The sequence below is a fragment of the Salvelinus sp. IW2-2015 genome, linkage group LG33 (genome assembly GCF_002910315.2).
Source record: "Salvelinus sp. IW2-2015 linkage group LG33, ASM291031v2, whole genome shotgun sequence".
Taxonomy (NCBI): Eukaryota; Metazoa; Chordata; class Actinopteri; order Salmoniformes; family Salmonidae; genus Salvelinus; species Salvelinus sp. IW2-2015.
In genome coordinates this window covers 36,677,956-36,697,918 of record NC_036872.1, presented here as the reverse complement: position 1 = coordinate 36,697,918, position 19,963 = coordinate 36,677,956, and the positions used below count along the sequence as shown (strand labels likewise).

Here is a 19,963-nt window from a genome sequence, read left to right as displayed (position 1 = left end):
CAGTCTCCTCTTCTCAGTTTCCTCTTCTCTCTTCAGTCTCCTCTTCTCAGTCTCCTCTTCTCAGTCTCCTCTCCTCTTTCTCTCTCCCTCAGTCTCCTCTCGTCAGCCTCCTCTCGTCAGTTTCCTCAGTCTCCTCTCCTCTGTCTCCTCTCCTCAGTCTCCTCTCCTCAGTCTCCCCACCTAGTCTCCTCTAATCAGTCTCCTCTCCTCAATCTCAATCTCCCCTCGTCAGCCTCCTCAATCTCCTCCCCTCAGTCTCCCTCCTCAGGCTCTCTTCCTTTCCTCAGTCTCCTCAGTCTCCTCAGTGTCCTCTCCCTTCTTTCCTCAGTCTCCTCTCGCACTTTCCTATCTTCTCCTCAGTCTCCTCTTTCGCCTGCAGCCTCTCCTCATTCTCCTCTCCTCAGTCTCCTCTCCTCAGACTCCTCTCCTCAGACTCCTCTTCTCCCCCCAGTCTCCTCTCGTCAGTCTCCTCTCCTCAGGCTCCTCTCATCAGTCTCCTCTCCTCAGTTTCCTCTCCTCTCCTCATCCACCTCTCCTCAGTCTCCTCTCCTCAGGTTCTTCTCCTCAGGTTCTTCTATAGAATAGAACTAAATAAAAGCCTGCTGCTGCTGGTCTCTGTTGTCTAGCTGGACCATTACAGAGTCTTTTAAAGCTGTGGATCTTAATCCTGCAGCAACAGGAAATCTGAATTATTGTGTTTTTTTTTAATGGTTGATACGTTTTAATTAGGGCAAATAAAGTCTGACATTTTAAAGTGAAAATGACAAACTTTAGAAGGCTTTTTAAACCTTGAATACATTGCAAGTTTTTATTTCAACAACAGCGTGATCAAATGAAGATCCTACATCTGTATGGGGGTGAAATGGGGTGTAACCTTTGGAAGAGTCAGAGATACAGCATAGTGATATAGGACTGATCCTCATAGTGTATGTTATGAAGCCATGAGTAGTGTCATGAGGCCAATGCTGTTAACAACTCCCACTGCTTATTTCTTATAATTAAATGTTTTCAGTTAAAACATTTAATTATAATTGTATTACATGTACTTACCAGCCTATCAAACAACTCATTTGCAACACAAAGCAAAACAAAGCAACACAAAGCAGCACAAATGAAGACAAAATAACACAAAACAACACAAAGTTACACAAAGCAACACATTTCACTGCAGCTATCTGGCATGGCTGCGGGAAGAAGGTTAGTTGTGTGGGTACTGAAATCCTTTTTTCTCTCTGCGCTGCTGTTGACTGTTTTGGTCCGCTCATACAATAGTAATAAATAAATAGAAATATTTTATTTTATTTATTTATTTATTCTGATTTACCAGGCAGCACTGCAGCAACCTCAGCACCCCTATGCTATCTGGTGTATGTGACAATATAACATAAACTACATGGCCAAAAATATGTGGACACCTGCACGTCGAACATCTCATTCCAAAATCATGGGCATTAATATGGAATTGGTCCCTTTTTTGCTGCTATAACAGCCTCCACTCTTCTGGGAAGGCTTTCCACTAGATGTTGGAACATTGCTGCGGGGACTTGCTTCCATTCAGTCACAAGAGCATTAGTGAGGTTGGGCACTGATGTTGGGGGACTAGGCCTGGCTCGCAGTCAGCGTTCCAATTCATTCCAAAGGTGTTCGATGGGGTTTAGGACAGGGCTCTGTGCTGGCTAGTCGAGTTCTTCCACACCGATCTCAAGAAACCATTTCTGTATGGAGCTCGTTTTGTGAATGGGGCATTGTCATGCTGAAACAGGAAAGGGCCTTCTCCAAACTGTTGCCACAAAGTTGGAAGCACAGAAGGGTCTAGAATGTCTTTGTATGCTGTAGCGTTAAGATTTCCCTTCATTGGAACTAAGGGGCCTGAACCATGAAAAACAGCCCCAGACCATTATTCCTCCTCCACCAAACGTTTCAGTTGGCACTATGCATTGCGGCAGGTAGCGTTATCCTGGCTTCCGTCAAACCCAGATTCATCCATCAGACTGCCAGAGGGTGAAGCGGGATTCATCACTCCAGAGAATGCATTTCCACTGCTGCAGAGTGCAATGGCGGCGAGCGTTACACCTCTCCAGCCGACGCTTGGCATTGCCATGGTGATCTCAATCTTGTGTGCTGCTGCTCGGCCATGGAAACCCATTTAATGAACCTCCCGACCAACCGTTCTTGTGTTGAGGTTGCTTTCAGAAGAAGTTTGGAACTCGTTAGTGGGTGTTGCAACTGCAGCACTCTGCGGTCCCGTTCTGTGAGCTTGTGTGGCCTACAACTTCGTGACTGAGTCGTTGTTGCTCCTAGACATGTCCACTTCGCAATAACAGCACTTACAGTTGACTGGGGCAGCTGTAGCAGTGCAGAAATTTGACAAACTGACTTGTTGGAAAGGTGGCATCCTATGATGGTGCCACGTTAAAAGTCACTGAGCTCTTCAGTAAGGCCATTCTACTGCCAATGTTTGTCTATGGAGATTGCATGGCGGTCTGCTCCATTTTGTCAGCAAAGGGTGTGGCTGAAATAGCCATATCCACTCATTTGAAGGGGAGTCCACATACTTTGTATATTCAGTGTATTTGTTTATTTTTTCCCCCTCTTTTTCTTTTTAGTTTTTTGTAAAAAAAAATAAAAAAATCTGTTTTAGCTTTGTCATTATAGGGAATTAGTGTGTAGATATATGAGGGAAAAAAACTATTTCATCACTTTTAGAATAAGGCTGTAACGTAACAAAATGTGGAAAAAGTCAAGGGGTCTGAATACTTTCCAAATGCACTGTATGTGATATTACACTGTGCTGTGGTATAAAGACTATGTAATAGCCACTGTTGTGATGATTTATAATACACCTCTCCTCTCTAGATGTGGCCCTGGCCCCAGAGGCCCCCAGCAGGGCACCCCAGGTCATCCTGCACCCTGTCCTGTCTGAGCCGGGGTAAGTAGGAAACTAGGAAACGGGATTGCTTTCTTTATATTTGTTTTGGCTCAACCATGGTACCAGGTAGTAAACCAATGTCACGCAATCAACATCTAATGAGAATGTCAGTGAGGTGTCAATCTTTGAGTTGACACACAACATAAAGTCTCTCAGTACCTTGTGAGTTGTGTCGGCCACAGAAACACACCATGCAGCAGATAAGTCACTGTCAGAGACTATTTAATTCAGACCTTAGTCAATCAAGAAGGGTTGGTTGAAGGGAAGTCTGCCAAGTAACTTGGGAGGAGTGTCGGCCATAACGCTGTTGACATCGGGGATACAGTATAAACAACATGAGTTATCGTGACTATTGTATTCTGACCTTAGTCAATAAATAAATTGTTTAAAATCCCAACGGGCAAAAACTGGTTGAATCAATGTTGTTTCCACGTCATTTCAACCCAAAACACCAATGTGATGACCTTGAATCGACGTGGAAAAGGAATTGGATTTGCAAAAACTCATCAACATTATTTTTTAATTTTTTTTACTCGGCAACTCAAGAACAAATTCTTATTTTCAATAACAGCCTAGGGACAGTGGGTTAACTGCCTTGTTCAGGGGCAGCACGGCAGATTTTTACCTTGTCAGCTCAGGGATTTGATCTTGCAACTTTTCAGTTACTAGTCCAACACTCTAACCACTAGGCTACCTGCCCCTCTAACCACTAGGCTACCTGCCCCTCTAACCACTAGGCTACCTGCCCCTCTAACCACTAGGCTACCTGCCTCCTCTAACCACTAGGCTACCTGCCCCTCTAACCACGAGGCTTACCTGCCTCCTCTACCACTAGGCCACCTGCTGGTTACTAGTCCAAACACTCTAAACCACTAGGCTACCTGCCCCTCTAACCACTAGGCTACCTGCCCCTCTAACCAGTAGGCTACCTGCCCCTCTAACCACAAGGCTACCTGCCCCTCTAACCACTAGGCTACCTGCCTCCTCTAACCACTAGGCTACCTGCCCCTCTAACCACTAGGCTACCTGCCACACTAACCACTAGGCTACCTTTGCCCCTCTAACCATTAGGCTACCTGCCTCTCTAACCACTAGGCTACCTGCCTCCTCTAACCACTAGGCCACCTGCTGGTTACTAGTCCAACACTCTAACCATTAGGCTACCTGCCCCTCTAACCACTAGGCCACCTGCTGGTTACTAGTCCAACACTCTAACCACTAGGCTACCTGCCCCTCTAACCACTAGGCCACCTGCCCCTATAACCACTAGGCTACCTGCCCCCTCTAACCACTAGGCCACCTGCTGGTTACTAGTCCACACACTCTAACCACTAGGCTACCTGCCCCTCTAACCACTAGGCTACCTGCCCCTCTAACCACTAGGCTACCTGCCTCCTCTAACCACTAGGCCACCTGCTGGTTACTAGTCCAACACTCTAACCACTAGGCTACCTGCCCCTCTAACCACTAGGCTACCTGCCCCTCTAACCACAAGGCTACCTGCCCTCTAACCACTAGCTACCTGCCCCTCTAACCACTAGGCTACCTGCCCCTCTAACCACTAGGCTACCTGCCCCTCTAACCACTAGGCTACCTGCCCCTCTAACCACAAGGCTACCTGCCCCTCTAACCACTAGGCTACCTGCCTCCTCTAACCACTAGGCTACCTGCCCCTCTAACCACTAGGCTACCTGCCCCTCTAACCACTAGGCCACCTGCCCTCTAACCACTAGGCTACCTGCCTCTCTAACCACAAGGCTACCTGCCCCTCTAAACACTAGGCTACCTGCTGGTTACTAGTCCAACACTAACCACTAGGCTACCTGCCTCCTCTAACCACTAGGCTATCTCCTCTAAACACCAGGCTACCACCTCTAACCACTAGGCCACCTCCTCTAACCACTAGGCCACCTCCTCTAAACACCAGGCTACCATCTCTAACCACTAGGCTACCTCCTCTAACCACTAGGCCACCTCCTCTAACCACTAGGCCACCTCCTCTAAACACCAGGCTACCACCTCTAACCACTAGGCCACCTCTAACCACTAGCCACCTCCTCTAAACACCAGGCTACCTCCTCTAACCACTGGGCTACCTCCTGTAACCACTAGGCCACCTCCTCTAACCACTAGGCCACCTCCTCTAAACACCAGGCTACCACCTCTAACCACTAGGCTACCTCCTGTAACCACTATGCCACCTCCTCTAACCACTAGGCTACCTCCTCTAACCACTAGGCTACCTCCTCTAACCACTAGGCCACCTCCTCTAACCACTAGGCTACCTCCTCTAACCACCAGGCTACCTCCTCTAACCACCAGGCTACCCTCTAACCACTAGCTACCTCCTCTAACCACTAGGCCACCTCCTCTAACCACCTCCTCTAACCACTAGGCTACCTCCTCTAACCACTAGGTACCTCCTCTAACCACTAGGCCACCTCCTCTAACCACTAGGCTACCTCCTCTAACCACTAGGCTACCTCCTCTAACCACTAGGCCACCTCCTCTAACCACTTAGGCTACCTCCTCTAAACCACTAGGCTACCTCCTCTAACCACTAGGCTACCTCCTCTAACCACTAGGCTACCTCCTCTAACCACTAGGCCACCTCCTCTAAACACCAGGCTACCTCCTCTAACCACTAGGCTACCACCTCTAACCACTAGGCTACCTCCTCTAACCACTAGCTACCTCCTCTAACCACTAGGCTACCTCTCTAACCACTAGGCTACCTCCTCTAAACCACTAGGCTACCTCCTCTAACCACTAGGCTACCTCCTCTAACCCAGGCTACCGCCTCTAACCACTAGGCTACCTCCTCTAACCACTAGGCCACCTCCTCTAACACCTCCTCTAACCACTAGGCTACCTCCTCTAACCACTAGGCTACCTCCTCTAACCACCAGGCTACCTCTCTAACCACTAGGCTACCTCCTCTAACCACTAGGCCACCTCCTCTAACCACCTCCTCTAACCACTAGCTGTACCTCCTCTAACCACTAGGCTACCTCCTCTAACCACTAGGCTACCTCCTCTAACACTAGGCTACCTCCTCTAACCACTAGGCTACCTCCTCTAACCATAGGCTACCCCTACCAGCATCTCCTCTAACCACTATGCCACCCTGCCGCCCCTAGGGAATTTCCTTTTTTTTCACCCAAATTTCACCTAAATCCAATGACATGATGACATGTGTTGTTGATTTCACGTTGAATTCACGTTATTTGAAAACTCAACCAAATGGAAATCAAAACTAGATATGCCCAGTGGGATAGCTCTGATTCTTCCTCTGTCTCCCTCCACCAGTGTAGTAGGTCAGAAAATGACATCCATTTTATTTTTAAATGATATGCCAAGAACTTTTGTAGCGCGACGCAGAGCAATGTTCGCATGATCTTGTGGGCAAAAACAGACCGTTTCAGATATGCCTCATATTATATCTCGTCTGTCGGTCTCTGTCCCTCCATTGGTCGAGGGATGGATAGGGACTCAAAATTATTGGAGCAAAGACGTTTTTGTGACAATTTCAATGAGAGATGCAGGACAAGACAAACACTCTGGGGCTAATGTTAACATGGCCTTAACCGCATGTTATAGTTAGGATGCCAACTGATTCCACTTGGCTGCCGAAAACAAGCAGAAGGAGCAGACGAGGAGTGATGCCAATCTCTTTGAACTCTAAATCGATCACATAAATAAATGCAAGGTAGCGCTCAGTAACTTTAGCTTTTAGAAACTGCTTACTGTATTTACCAAGATGTTCAACTAAACCTAAACCTAAACTAGCTTTCATAGACGATTTTCATAGTCAATTGTTGGTGGATTTTTAAGCTGACAGAAATGGGTTACTGTTTTAATGACGTTCTAATGTTTTTTATACCTTCTAAGTGACTGACACAGGTGTTATTTTCAGTGTCAATATGACTGGGGAAAGGTGCAGCCACCTCTCTCCCTCTCTCTCTCTTCTTCTCTCCTCTCTCCTCTCTCCCCTCTCTCTCTCCTTCTCTCCCTCTCTCCTTCTCTCTCTCCCTTCTCTCCCCTCTTCCCCCTCTCTCTCTCCCCCTCTCCCCCTCTCTCTCTCCCCTCTCTCACCTTCTTCCTTCTCTCCCCTCTCTCTCTCTCCCTCTCTCTCCTTCTCTCCCCCTCTCTCTTCCTTCTCTCCCCCTCTCTCTCCCTCCCCCTCTCTCTCTCCCCTCTCTCCCCTCTCTTTCTCCCCTCTTCTCTCTCCTTCCTCTCCCCCTCTCTCCCCCTTCTCTCCTCCTCCCCCTCTCTCCTTCTCCTTCTCTCCCCCCCTCACTCTCTCCTCTCCTCCCCCTCTCTCTCCTTCTCTCCCCCTTCTCTCTCCTCTTTCTCTCCTTCCTTCTCCTCCTCTCTCTCTCCCCCTCTCTCTCTCTCTTTTTTTCTTCCTCTGCTTTCTGACAAATATGAATCATTATCTTGGTTATGCGCTCAGTAACTTTAGCTTTTAGAAACTGCTTACTGTATTTACCAAGATGTTCAACTAAACCTAAACCTAAACTAGCTTTCATAGACGATTTTCATAGTCAATTGTTGGTGGATTTTTAAGCTGACAGAAATGGGTTACTGTTTTAATGACGTTCTAATGTTTTTATACCTTCTAAGTGACTGACACAGGTGTTATTTCAGTGTCAATATGACTGGGGAAAGGTGCAGCCACCTCTCTCCCTCTCTCTCTCTCTCCTTCTCTCCTCCTCTCTCCTCTCTCTCTCCTTCTCTCCCTCTCTCCTTCCTCTCTCTTTCTCTCCCCCCTCTCTCCCCCCTCTCTCTCCCCCTCTCCCCCTCTCTCTCTCCCCCCTCTCTACCTTCTCTCCTTCTCTCCCCTCTCTCTCTCTCCCTCTCTCTCCTTCTCTCCCCCTCTCTCTCTCCTTCTCTCCCCCTCTCTCTCCCCTCCTCTCTCTCCCCCTCCCCCTCCTTTCTCCCCCTCTCTCTCTCCTTCTCCCCCTCTCTCTCTCCCCTTCTCTCCTTCTCTCCCCCTCTCTCTCTCCTTCTCTCCCCTTCACTCTCTCCTTCTCTCCCCCCTCTCTCCTTCTCTCCCCCTCTCTCTCCCCTCTTTCTCTCCTTCTCTTCCTCTCTTCTCTCTCCCCCTCTCTCTCTCTCTTTTTTCTTCCTCTGCTTTCTGACAAATATGAATCCATTATCTTGGTTATGAAACCCACATTCTCATGATGTAATTAAAGCCAGTCTTCTCCTCTGTGTGTGGCTCCATGCACTCCCTCACCCAGCCAGAGTCTAGTACCAGCTGGCAATTTCCCCCGCCTCTTCTCTGGGTTAATGAGGGCCTCTCTCTGGCCCTGGCTGGATCCTCTCATTAGGAGACTGACGTCCTACCAGGGCCACGTATACCAAAGGAATCACATAAATAATTTCATACACCGTCACCATCACAACACAGGGCCACCAGTAGTATTACTCTGCACACAGAGAGGGGGGTGTATGTGTATGTGGGGGGATGTGGGTTGGTGTGTGGGGGGATGTGTGTTGGGTGTGTGTGTAAGGGATGTGGGTTGGTGTGTGTGTTAGTAGGGGGGGTTGGGTATGTGGGGGGGGGGTGGGTTGGGGTGGGTGTGGGGTGGGTGTGGTGTGGGGGGGTGGGGGTGTTTGTGGGGGGTGGGGTTTGGGTGTGTGTGTGGGGGTGGGGTTGGGTATGTGTGTGGGGGGTGGGGGTGGAAGTTGTATTAGGATCCCCATTAGCTGTTGCAGGGTCCACCCAAAACATAAAAGATTACATAATTAATAACCCTCGTGTGTGTGTGGTGTGTGTGTGTGTGTGTGTGTTGTGTGTGTGTGTGTGTGTGTGTGTGTGTGGTGTGTGTGTGTGTGTGTGTGTGTGTGTGTGTGTGTGTGTGTGTGTGTGTGTGCAGGTGTGTACAGCTCTACTGATGACACAGAGGTTGGAAGAGCCTACCTGTAGAATACCTTTCTGCCTGGCCACCTAGCTAGATAAACAGAAAGGAGGGTTCAGAAAGTGCATGGTGTTTAATCACCGTCCATGATGCGTGATTCAACACGGTTCATTGCAGATGTGTTATGCTAGCATGTGCAATGTATAATGTGTGTATGATGCTAGCGTGTGCAATGTAAAATGCTCATCCCATCTGCATGCCCTCCTCTTGCTTACAGAGTCGAGATGAACCCTTTAAACCCTTTACTACAGATTGAAGTGGAACCTACATCAGACGTGAGTCCACCCTCTAATGAAATTGTGGGATTTGTTTCTGAATAGAACCTGTGTAGCATTCGTCATTTTTGTTCTAGTTTGGCATGCTGATGCTCCAGATGGCAATCCTCTGCAACCACACAACAAGGCTGTCAATTTTCACCCTTTCAATTTCCTTTAATTGGATTTTATTAGAATATAATGTAATAATTGCACAGTAGAGCCCAGAGGATAGAGGATAACACATTAAATAAGTATACAACTAGTTTGTCTAATTATCTGTTCTCTTTCGCCACAGAACCCATAGCATCAATAATTAGAACTCATGGCTCAATCCGGGGGAATAGAGATTGGTGGAGGTCAACATGTGATGTCATTGTATGCAGATTACATTTTAGTTAATTTATCTGAACCAGAACATTCTCTGTCATTTATTTTACTACTGTTGGATACATATGGTGCTGTATCAGGATTCAGAGTGAAATAATGTCAATTTCTAATCAGGACTTCTCAAGCTTTGAAAGTAAATTTAAATGGAAATGGACAAAGACATATATGAAATACCTCTGTGTACTAATACCATGCCATCTTTAGGAAGCATATGAAATCAATTACTCTTGAAAGGAGACTTCGGGGTTTTGGCATTGAGGCCCTTTATCTACTTCCCCAGAGTCAGATGAACTTGTGGAAACCATTTTTATGTATCTGTGTCCAGTATAAAGGAGGTTAGAGGTAGTTTCGCAAACTAATGCTAACTAGCGTTAGCGCACTGACTGGAAGTCTATGGTATCTACTAGCATGCTAGTAGAGAAAGGGCCTTATTGCCAAAATCCCGAAGTATCCCTTTAATAGATAAGATTTAATCTAATATTCAGAGATGAAGATCTCTCACCATTTTTATGTTAGGTAGGGTCAACATTTTCAAAATTAATATATTACCAGGTTGATGTATTTATTCCAGGCCTTGCCAGTTTCAAATCCATCGAACTTTTTAAATACCATGAATGGCCTGTTCTCCAACTTTATTTGGACTGGAAAGACCTCAAGAGTCAAATGGACTGTTTTCCACTTCCCCTATAAAGTTGACTGTTTTCCACTTCCCCTATAAAGCTGACTGTTTTCCACTTCCCCTATAAAGCTGACTCACTTCCCTATAAAGCTGACTGTTTTCCACTTCCCCTATAAAGCTGACGTGTTTCCACTTCCCCTATAAAGCTGACTGTTTTCCCACTTCCCCTATAAGCTGACTGTTTTCCACTTCCCCTATAAAGCTGACTGTTTTCCACTTCCCCTATAAGAGCTGACTGTTTTCCACTTCCCTATAAAGCTGACTGTTTTTCCACTTTCCCTAAAAAGCTGGAGGTCTTGAACTACCTCATATAAAGATGTATGACTGAGCTATTAAAAAAAAAATAATAATAATAATTTGTAATTACATATATACAGTGAGGAGAACAAGTATTTGATACACTGCCGATTTTGCAGGTTTCCCTACTTACAAAGCATGTAGAGGTCTGTCATTTTTATCATAGGTACACTTCAACCGTGAGAGACGGAATCTAAAACAAAAATCCAGAAAATCACATTGTATGATTTTTAAGTAATTAATTTGCATTTTATTGCATGACATAAGTATTTGATCACCTACCAACCAGTAAGAATTCCGGCTCTCACAGACCTGTTCGTTTTTCTTTAAGAAGCCCTCCTGTTCTCCACTCATTCCTGTATTAACTGCACCTGTTTGAACTCGTTACCTGTATAAAAGACACCTGTCCACACACTCAATCAAACAGACTCCAACCTCTCCATAATGGCCAAGACCAGAGAGCTGTGTAAGGACATCAGGGATAAAATTGTAGACCTGCACAGGCTGGGATGGGCTACAAGGACATAGGCAAGCAGCTTGGTGAGAAGGCAACAACTGTTGGCGCAATTATTAGAAAATGGAAGAAGTTCAAGATGACGGTCAATCACCCTCGGTCTGGGGCTCCATGCAAGATCTCACCTCGTGGGGCATCAATGATCATGAGGAAGGTGAGGGATCAGCCTAGAACTACACGGCAGGACCTGGTCATGACCTGAAGAGAGCTGGGACCACAGTCTCAAAGAAAACCATTAGTAAACACACTACGCCGTCATGGATTAAATCCTGCAGCGCACGCAAGGTCCCCTGCTCAACCAGCGCATGTCCAGGCCAGTCTGAAGTTTGCCAATGACATCTGGATGATCCAGAGGAGGAATGGGAGAAGGTCATGTGGTCTGATGAGACAAAAATAGAGCTTTTTGGTCTAAACTCCACTCGCCGTGTTTGGAAGAAGAAGAAGGATGAGTACAACCCCAAGAACACCATCCCAACCGTGAAGCATGGAGGTGGAAACATCATTCTTTGGGGATGCTTTTCTGATGTATCAAATACTTATGTCATGCAATAAAATGCAAATTAATTACTTAAAAATCATACAATGTGATTTTCTGAATTTTTGTTTTAGATTCCGTCTCTCACAGTTGAAGTGTACCTATGATAAAAATTACAGACCTCTACATGCTTTGTAAGTAGGAAAACCTGCAAAATCGGCAGTGTATCAAATACTTGTTCTCCCCACTGTATACTGTATATGTTGTTTTTTTCCTCCCTTTTTTCCCTCAATTTTGTGGTATCCAATTGGTAGTTACAGATTTCTTTCAATTCTTACAACCTAAGGCATCTAGCATAAGAAACAATACTGAAAGAAGCTGCCACGACAAAGAAGTTGATTGCCAAAGTTATATCAAGGTGGTATGAAGCTTTACCTGCTGGTTCAGAACCTATAAGGAAACTGGAAACTGATCTAAAGGAAGAAATTGAGGAGAACCATTGGTCACAGAGATTGGACATGTTCGTACCTGCTCCTATAATATATGTAAGATCATTTGTAGGACTTACTACACTCCTGCCAGCATGCATGTAATGCAGGCAGAAATGTCTCATCTCTCTCGGAGATGCAAAAAGCACAAAGGAACACTATTACACATGCTGTGGTCCTGTAACAAACTGACACCATTCTGCCATAACATATGTGCTATCATTTCATTGTGTCTAGGATTTATATCCATCCATCTCCACGATTATGTTTCTTGGGAAATGTAAATATTGGTGATCAATATCAGAGAACGTTTTGTAATCTAATTGCTGCAACAACAAAAAATATTAGCCATCAATTGGAAAGCTTAATATCCACCCTCAATAACAAACTGCAGGATTGAACGATCTAGCTACATCCCGTTAGACCCTACAGAACATCCAACATAAACCAGACATCCCGTTAGACCCTACAGAACATCCAACATAAACCAGACATCCCGTTAGACCCTACAGAACATCCAACATAAACCAGACATCCCGTTAGACCCTACAGAACATCCAACATAAACCAGACATCCCGTTAGACCCTACAGAACATCCAACATAAACCAGACATCCCGTTAGACCCTACAGAACATCCAACATAAACCAGACATCTCGTTAGACCCTACAGAACATCCAACATAAACCAGACATCCCGTTAGACCCTACAGAACATCCAACATAAACCAGACATCCCGTTAGACCATACAGAACATCCAACATAACCAGACATCCCGTTAGACCCTACAGAACATCCAACATAAACCACATCCCGTTAGACCCTACAGAACATAACATAAAACCAGACATCCCGTTAGACCCATACAGAACATCCAACATAAACCAGACATCCCGTTAGACCCTACAGAACATCCAACATAAACCAGACATCCCGTTAGACCATACAGAATCCAACATAAACAGACATCCCGTTAGACCCTACAGAACATCCAACATAAACCAGACATCCCATTAGACTCAACAGAACATCCAACATAAACCAGACATCCCGTTAGACCCCACAGAACATCCAACATAAATCAGACATCCGTTAGACCCTACAGAACATCCAACATAAACCAGACATCCCATTAGACCCCACAGAACATGCAACATAAACCAGACATCCCATTAGACTCAACAGAACATCCAACATAAACCAGACATCCCATTAGACTCAACAGAACATCCAACATAAACCAGACATCCCATTAGACTCAACAGAACATCCAACATAAACCAGACGTATTTGACAGAATTTGTAAATTGTATGTTGACCATCTTCAAGAATGTTTTGTATAGTGGGTGTTTTGTTGTTGTTTTTGTGTTTGTAGGAAAAAATAAATAAATACAAATAAAACTTATTGTGGACCTGGATTGAAAGGAGTTTCACTCTTCCTCTCCTCTTCCTCTCCTCTTCATCTTCCTCTCCCTTCATTTTCCTCTCCTCTCCATCTTCCTCTCATCTTCCTCTCCCTTCATCTTCCTCTCCTCTTCATCTTTCTCTCCTCTCCATCTTCATCTTCTCTCATTTTCCTCTTCCTCTCCTCTCCTCTTGATCTTCCCCTTCATCTTCTTCTCTTCATCTTCCTCTCCTCTTCATCTTCCTCTCCTGTTCCTCTCCTCATCTTCCTCTCCTCCTCATCTTCTCTTCTTGATCTTCCCCTTCATGTTCCTCTCCTCTTCATCTTCTTCTTCATCTTCCCCTTCATGTTCCTCTCCGCTTCATCTTCTTCTTCATCTTCCTTTTCATCTTCCTCTCCTCTTCATGTTCCTCTCCTCTTCATCTTCATCTTCCTTTTCATCTTCCTCTCCTCTTCATGTTCCTCTCCTCTTCACCTTCCTCTCGTGAACAGAACGATGAGGTGGAGGATTCGGAGGATGAGTTTGAGGAGATGAACCTGTCTCTGCTGTCGGCCCGTAACTTCCCCCGCAAGGCCAGCCAGACATCCATCTTCCTCCAGGAGTGGGACATCCCCTTCAAACAGCTGGAGATAGGAGAACTCATCGGGAAAGGTAATAGAATAGAATACAAAACAATTGTATTAGTCCAACTGTTACATCTGTTCTATATTGCCCCATACAATGCAGTCACAGTCATTTGAAAAGAGCACATGGTCAGCCATTGTGCAGAATCCTTGGAGCTAGATTAAAAAGAAAATTTAAAAAATGTAACTAGGCAAGTCAGTTAAGAACAAATTCTTATTTACAATGACAGCCAACCGGGGAACAGTGGGTTAACTACCTTGTTCAAGGGAAGAACGACAGATTTTTACCTTGTCAGTTTGGGGATTTGATCCAGCAACCAAACACTCTAACCACTAGGCTACCTGCCGCCCCGAAGTGCCTTGCTTCAGGGTCACAATGGTGGGACATTTTAGCTGGGATCTGACACTAGTAGTCCTTTCGTTACCAATTCAGATCCAACTTGAGATTTGAACCAGCGACCCTCTGTCTACAGGTCCACCTCTCTAACCTCTAAGTTACCTTCTGCTCTCTTCAGGTCGCTTCGGGCTGGTGTTCCACGGGCGCTGGCATGGTGAGGTGGCCATCCGCCTCATCGACATCGAGCGGGATAACGAGGACCAGCTGAAGGCCTTCAAGCGGGAGGTGATGGCCTACCGTAACACCCGACATGAGAACGTAGTCCTCTTCATGGGTGTCTGCATGAGCCCCCCACACCTGGCCATCATCACCAGGTGAGTCCCCTAAACCCTCACCTGTGTGTGTGTGGTCCTCTTCATGGGTGCCTGCATGAGCCCCCCACCCCTGGCTATCTTCACCAGGTGAGTGATGATGTATGTCATTCCTGAGCTCTGTTCCAACATGGATCCCAGCCAACTGACGAACTGACTGTGGTCTTCTAATCGAACTGCATCAGTAAGCATTTCGTTGTGGGTCCTCTTCAAGTACAGGATGGGGAATTGGGTCTGACAACCCTGCCATAATTATACTGGGCAGTTTAGGAACAGCAATACATTAAGTAACATCTGTGATGGTTGGTGGTAGTACCATACCACCAGCTGGTCTCTTAGTGTAGGGAAGCAGCTCGACCCTTTTAACGTCACAGTAACCCCCCCTTAAATTCACCTCTCCTGTCCCTGATCCCACAGTGTTAACCTCCTAGAGTGGTGAAGTGGATGCTATCGCCCAATCCTTTTTCTGAACGTTGACATCAAAATCCCTGCAAAGCTATCGTAAAGCAGTGAAGCTGTGTAAAAAAAATACAATACTCTTGTGAAGTAGTTTAGCTACGTAGTATGAGTCTTTGTTACTCTGAGGCCTGAGTCAGAGTCTCTCTCTCTCCAACAAGGGTGATGTTTTGGTGGATTCACTATAGATCATCATACAGTGCTCCATTCCCTTCTGGAGCACTAGTGTGTGACATGGGTGTCTCAATGAAGCGAAAGGCAGTGTCCTGGCTGTGCTGTCTGGCTGGCTGATTTGACGTGCACTGGGTTGAGCCAAGCCGGGTGTGCAGTGATTCGCCACAGCCCTTGCTCATTGTCTAAAGATCTGTGCTTACACAAAGACTGGCCTTTCAGGATGCGCCGTTATAGGTTTAGAGACATGGTATTGTTTGTCATGTAACAGGACCCCCAAAAAATGAACTTGATGATTCATCTCAAGGTGTTTATCTGGCAGGAGATTTCTATGAATAAAATATGAAATGTTAGTAGCTGGCTAAGAACACAAACAGACAATGTTACGGCTAAGAAAATGCATGTTTGCTAAGGTGAAGGCGGAATCCAAACTACCTCACGAGTAGAAGTGTATACCTGGAGATGAAGCAGGTGTAATCATATTGTAGCTAAATCCCTGTCTAGACGTGACTAAATGTTTTGTAGTGTTCACTTTTAGGGAAATTCCTTTGTTGTGTTGTCCCTTTTTCAACAAAGGAAAGACTCCACAAAGTAACTGGTAACAAAACAACAATAATTCCTTTGATTCCATTTGATTCTCTCCCTCGTTTTCTATTCGTCAGTTAAACTGCTGTGTCATTGTTTCTTCAGAGGAAAAGTGAGGGTAACTCATCAAACCAGTCTGAAGCCCCCTCCCCTGTTATGATAACAGCTCAGTGCACAGAGTAGCAGAAATAATGTTTCACGAAAAAACTGAATCTAAAGACAGAGGATGTTATGCTTGACTTTGTATTAGTACCGTGTAAACTTCAAGAATGATGCAGTTGAGTCAATTGAAAGGGAGCGGGAGGTTATAGAAACAATGCCATTCCTTCCCTTATTGACCAAGTATCAACCCTGAGTTGTCTGCATGACCCAAGATTGCAATAACCCGTTGAGCTAAAGCCTAGGCATTTACTCTGGGAGCTAACACACGTTTTTGGCTGTCAGGCAAAATCACTCATCATGCAAGCATAGTTCGGCGAAACACCAACACTCGCAAACAATAGTTCAAAGGACTGCTTTGCCTTGTACAAGTCCTGAGTGCTGAAATGAGTGAGTGCATGAAATCAAAGTAAATGTCATAGCTAGCTGCATAGAGCTGCTCTTAATATACAGTACCTGCTATAGAGCCGCACTAGTCTTAATTATTCCACTCAGGCTTATTACCCCGGAGACCAACAGGAAAAACATGTCAAATTGAACCTGAATGAGGACGAAATTGGCTTATGCCAGGCAGGGATGAAAGGTTAGTCAGTGATGCGGACAATTCAGCAAATATTAATATTGATTGTTTGTCTTTGATTCGCCATGAGTGGCTGTGTGTGGATTGATTTGCAGGAGCGCCCGCAGCGTGGAATAATCATTAGCCGTTTCCCGTCACCGCAGGTTTCTATCCATAAGGAATAATTACTCTGCTTTTCAAGGCTCTCTAGGCTCTCTGAGTGTTTTGGTGACTTTATTGGCTTTTGCTTAGCAGAGAGAGCCACGAATACAACTCCATCCCTGTATTACTATCCTGACTGTATTCATCCCGACTGTTGACAACATGCACACACACACACACACACTTGAAAGCTATGGCAGTAATTTATGTCATCCCTGGATGTTTATCGGTAGCTGAAGTTGTTGACGGTGCGTCATCAGGTGATATAAGGTCCCCATCCCGTCTCACGGAGTCAGAGCCCAGAGAGATGCTAAAAATGTCTCCTGTCACCTTACCTCTTTGTATGAATGAATATGCATGAAGCTCCTGTATCAGTTTGGCCCTCAGGCCATCTGGATGTCACCTAGCTGCGTCAAGCCATCACAGTCAGGGGGAGGGGAAGGCTTTGTGGTGAGAGGAGGGGGTGAGGGTGGGGTGAGGGGTGAGAGGAGGATGGGGTGAGGGGCTTTGGGGTGATAGAAGGGTTGACGGGGAGGAGGGGGTAGGGGTTTTGGGGTGATAAGAAGGTTGTGAGGGGGAGGGGCTTGGGTGATAGAAGGGGGTGAGGGGGAGGGCTTTGGTGATAGAAGGGATGGCGGGGGAGGGCTTTGGGGTGATAGAAGGGGGGTGACGGGGAGGGGCTTTGGGGTGATGGGAAGGGGGTGAGGGGGAGGGTCTTTGGGGTGATGTAAGGGGGTGAGGGAGGGGGCGTTGGGGTGATAGAAGGGGTGACAGGGGGGAGGGGCTTTGGGGTGATAGAAGGGGGGTGAGGGGGAGGGGCTTGGGGTGATGGGAGGGGGGTGAGGGTGAGGGGCTTTGGGTGATAGAAGGGGTGGCGGGGGAGGGGCTTTGGGGTGATAGAAGAGGGGGAGGGGGAGGCGGCTTTGGGGTGATAGAAGGGGGGTGAGGGTGAGGGCTTTGGGTGATGGGAGGGGGTGAGGGGGATGGGCTTTGGGGTGATAGAAGGGGGTGAGGGGCTTTGGGGTGATAGAATGGGGGAGGGGAGGGGAGGGGCTTTGGGGTGATAGAGGGGGGTGAGGGGGAGGGGCTTTGTGGTGATAGAAGGGGGTGAGGGTGAGGGCTTTGGGGTGATAGAAGGGGGGTGAGGGAGGGTTTGGGGTGATGGGAGGGGAGGCTTTGGATGTGAGGAGATGTAATGCTACTCTCTCTCAATTCAATCAAAGGGCTTTATTGGCATGGAAACATAAGCAAGTGACGTAGATTAATGAATAAAAGTGAAATAACAATAAAAAATAAACAGTAAACATTACACTCACAAAAGCTAAAGAGGAAAAGTTTCAGCTGGACTTTTACATGATCAAAGAGATAATGTGAAGAGCCTTTATGACCAGGTCCACCTATACAAGGCAGCAGTGCCCACCTTCGTCCGGACCCTAAAGACATCCCCTCAACGCAGCCCCAATACCTCACAAAAAGCAACAGATCAATAGACACCCCGGCCAGACCAGCAAGACACTCTCCCAGACCTGCGGGACCACCCTGTGAGGTTGTATAATGAAGAGGTCTGGTCTGACACGCTCTGTGTGAGGGTATCTTTCTCGCTCTCTCTCTCATTATACACACAGAGAGAGAGAGAGATTATCTTGCTGAGCTATCTCTTTCAGTCCAGCTGAAACTTTTTGCGGTTGCCCTGTGCCATTACTGTTAGATGGCAGGCAGCCCCTGACTGTGATTCACCAGGAGTGGATAGATGGCAGGCAGCCCCTGGCTGTGATTCACCAGGAGTGGATAGATGCAGGCAGCCCCTGGCTGTGATTCACCAGGAGTGGATAGATGCAGGCAGCCCCTGGCTGTGATTCACCAGGAGTGATAGATGGCAGGCAGCCCCTGACTGTGATTCACCAGGAGTGGATAGATGGCAGGCAGCCCTGGCTTTAGTTGTTCTCTGCTCTCATCCATCGCCTGCCCTCTGAGGCCAAACGAGAGCCTTGGGATAGATGTCAAACCAGTTATTCCTCCACTACAAGTCAAATGCTCAGCTTGTGTTATTGGAGATGTAACTGTAATGTGTAATATTCAATTAACAACAAAACATAATGGATATTGTCCGTACACTGGAACTGATACCATCATCCATTATTGAATATTCAATTAACAACAAAACCACCCTGGAAAAAGAAAAAAGTACATATCATATGATTTCATGAAACAATGCTTCTCTGCTATGAAGATGAATATATTATTCTATTCTACTCTACTCTACTCTATTCTACTCTATTCTACTCTATTCTACTACTCTATCTTTACTCTACTCTACCTACTCTCTATATTCTACTCTACTATAATTCTACTCTATTCTACTCTACATCTACTTACTATATTCTACTCTATTCTACTCTACACTACTCTACATTGTTCTACTCTACACTACTGTCGTGTCTTTGACTATGCCAGATTATGCTATGACATGCTATTCTATAAAATAATTTTCCGTAATTAATATTACCTGATTGAACTAATCATGTAAATTATTAATTAACTAGAGAGGGACACCACGAAAGAATATTTATAGAGCTGTTATCTTCCGAATAAACTCTTAAGATTTAGTAATATTTTACTAAATAGCAGTCACATTAATCGTCATTTTATTCAGTCTCATCTGAAAGTTGTAAGTCCTTGATTATCTGCAAGAATCCTGGCTAACAAGTTGACATCAGCAATACAAAATTGGGTTTAATTATTTATTTACTAAATACCTAACTAATCACACAGAATCACACATATACAATTAAATCATAACTTGATCACAAATTACGTCATACAGAAAAACGTCCCTAGCGGCGGAATAGATATGACAGCTTGTTACACAAAGGGAGGGCTGAGTCTTAGTGAAAGAGACGGGAGACTGGAACATAGGCGAGCTGTGCTATCGTAAATACAGTATCTGATGCATTCTAAATTACCGCCCATTTGAAAAGGAAAATGCAATAAATATTTACTCTGAGCTGCGCTTCAGTAGGTTGGTGGTAGATGGAAGACCGTATCGCCAACCCGAGTCCTCTGTCCTTTGGAGAATGTCTCTGGTAGTCACGGGATACGTTGGAGTAACGTTGTGTGTAGTAGACGGGATACTCGGACTGTCCTTCCTAACCTGCGTTTAGCTGTTGCTAACTCAACGGCT

At 45.9% G+C, this 19,963-nt stretch overlaps 1 protein-coding gene across 1 annotated transcript in view; it reads left to right on the top strand.

The window, feature by feature from the left end:
- Positions 1-19,963, top strand: part of LOC111957589 (kinase suppressor of Ras 2) — a 134,954-nt gene that overhangs the window by 99,498 nt on the left and 15,493 nt on the right. The window contains exons 10-13 of the mRNA XM_070436911.1: positions 2,857-2,929; positions 9,074-9,131; positions 13,851-14,010; positions 14,498-14,693. Coding sequence (XP_070293012.1) covers positions 2,857-2,929; positions 9,074-9,131; positions 13,851-14,010; positions 14,498-14,693 — 487 coding nt within the window. The remainder of the gene's footprint in view (positions 1-2,856; positions 2,930-9,073; positions 9,132-13,850; positions 14,011-14,497; positions 14,694-19,963) is intronic.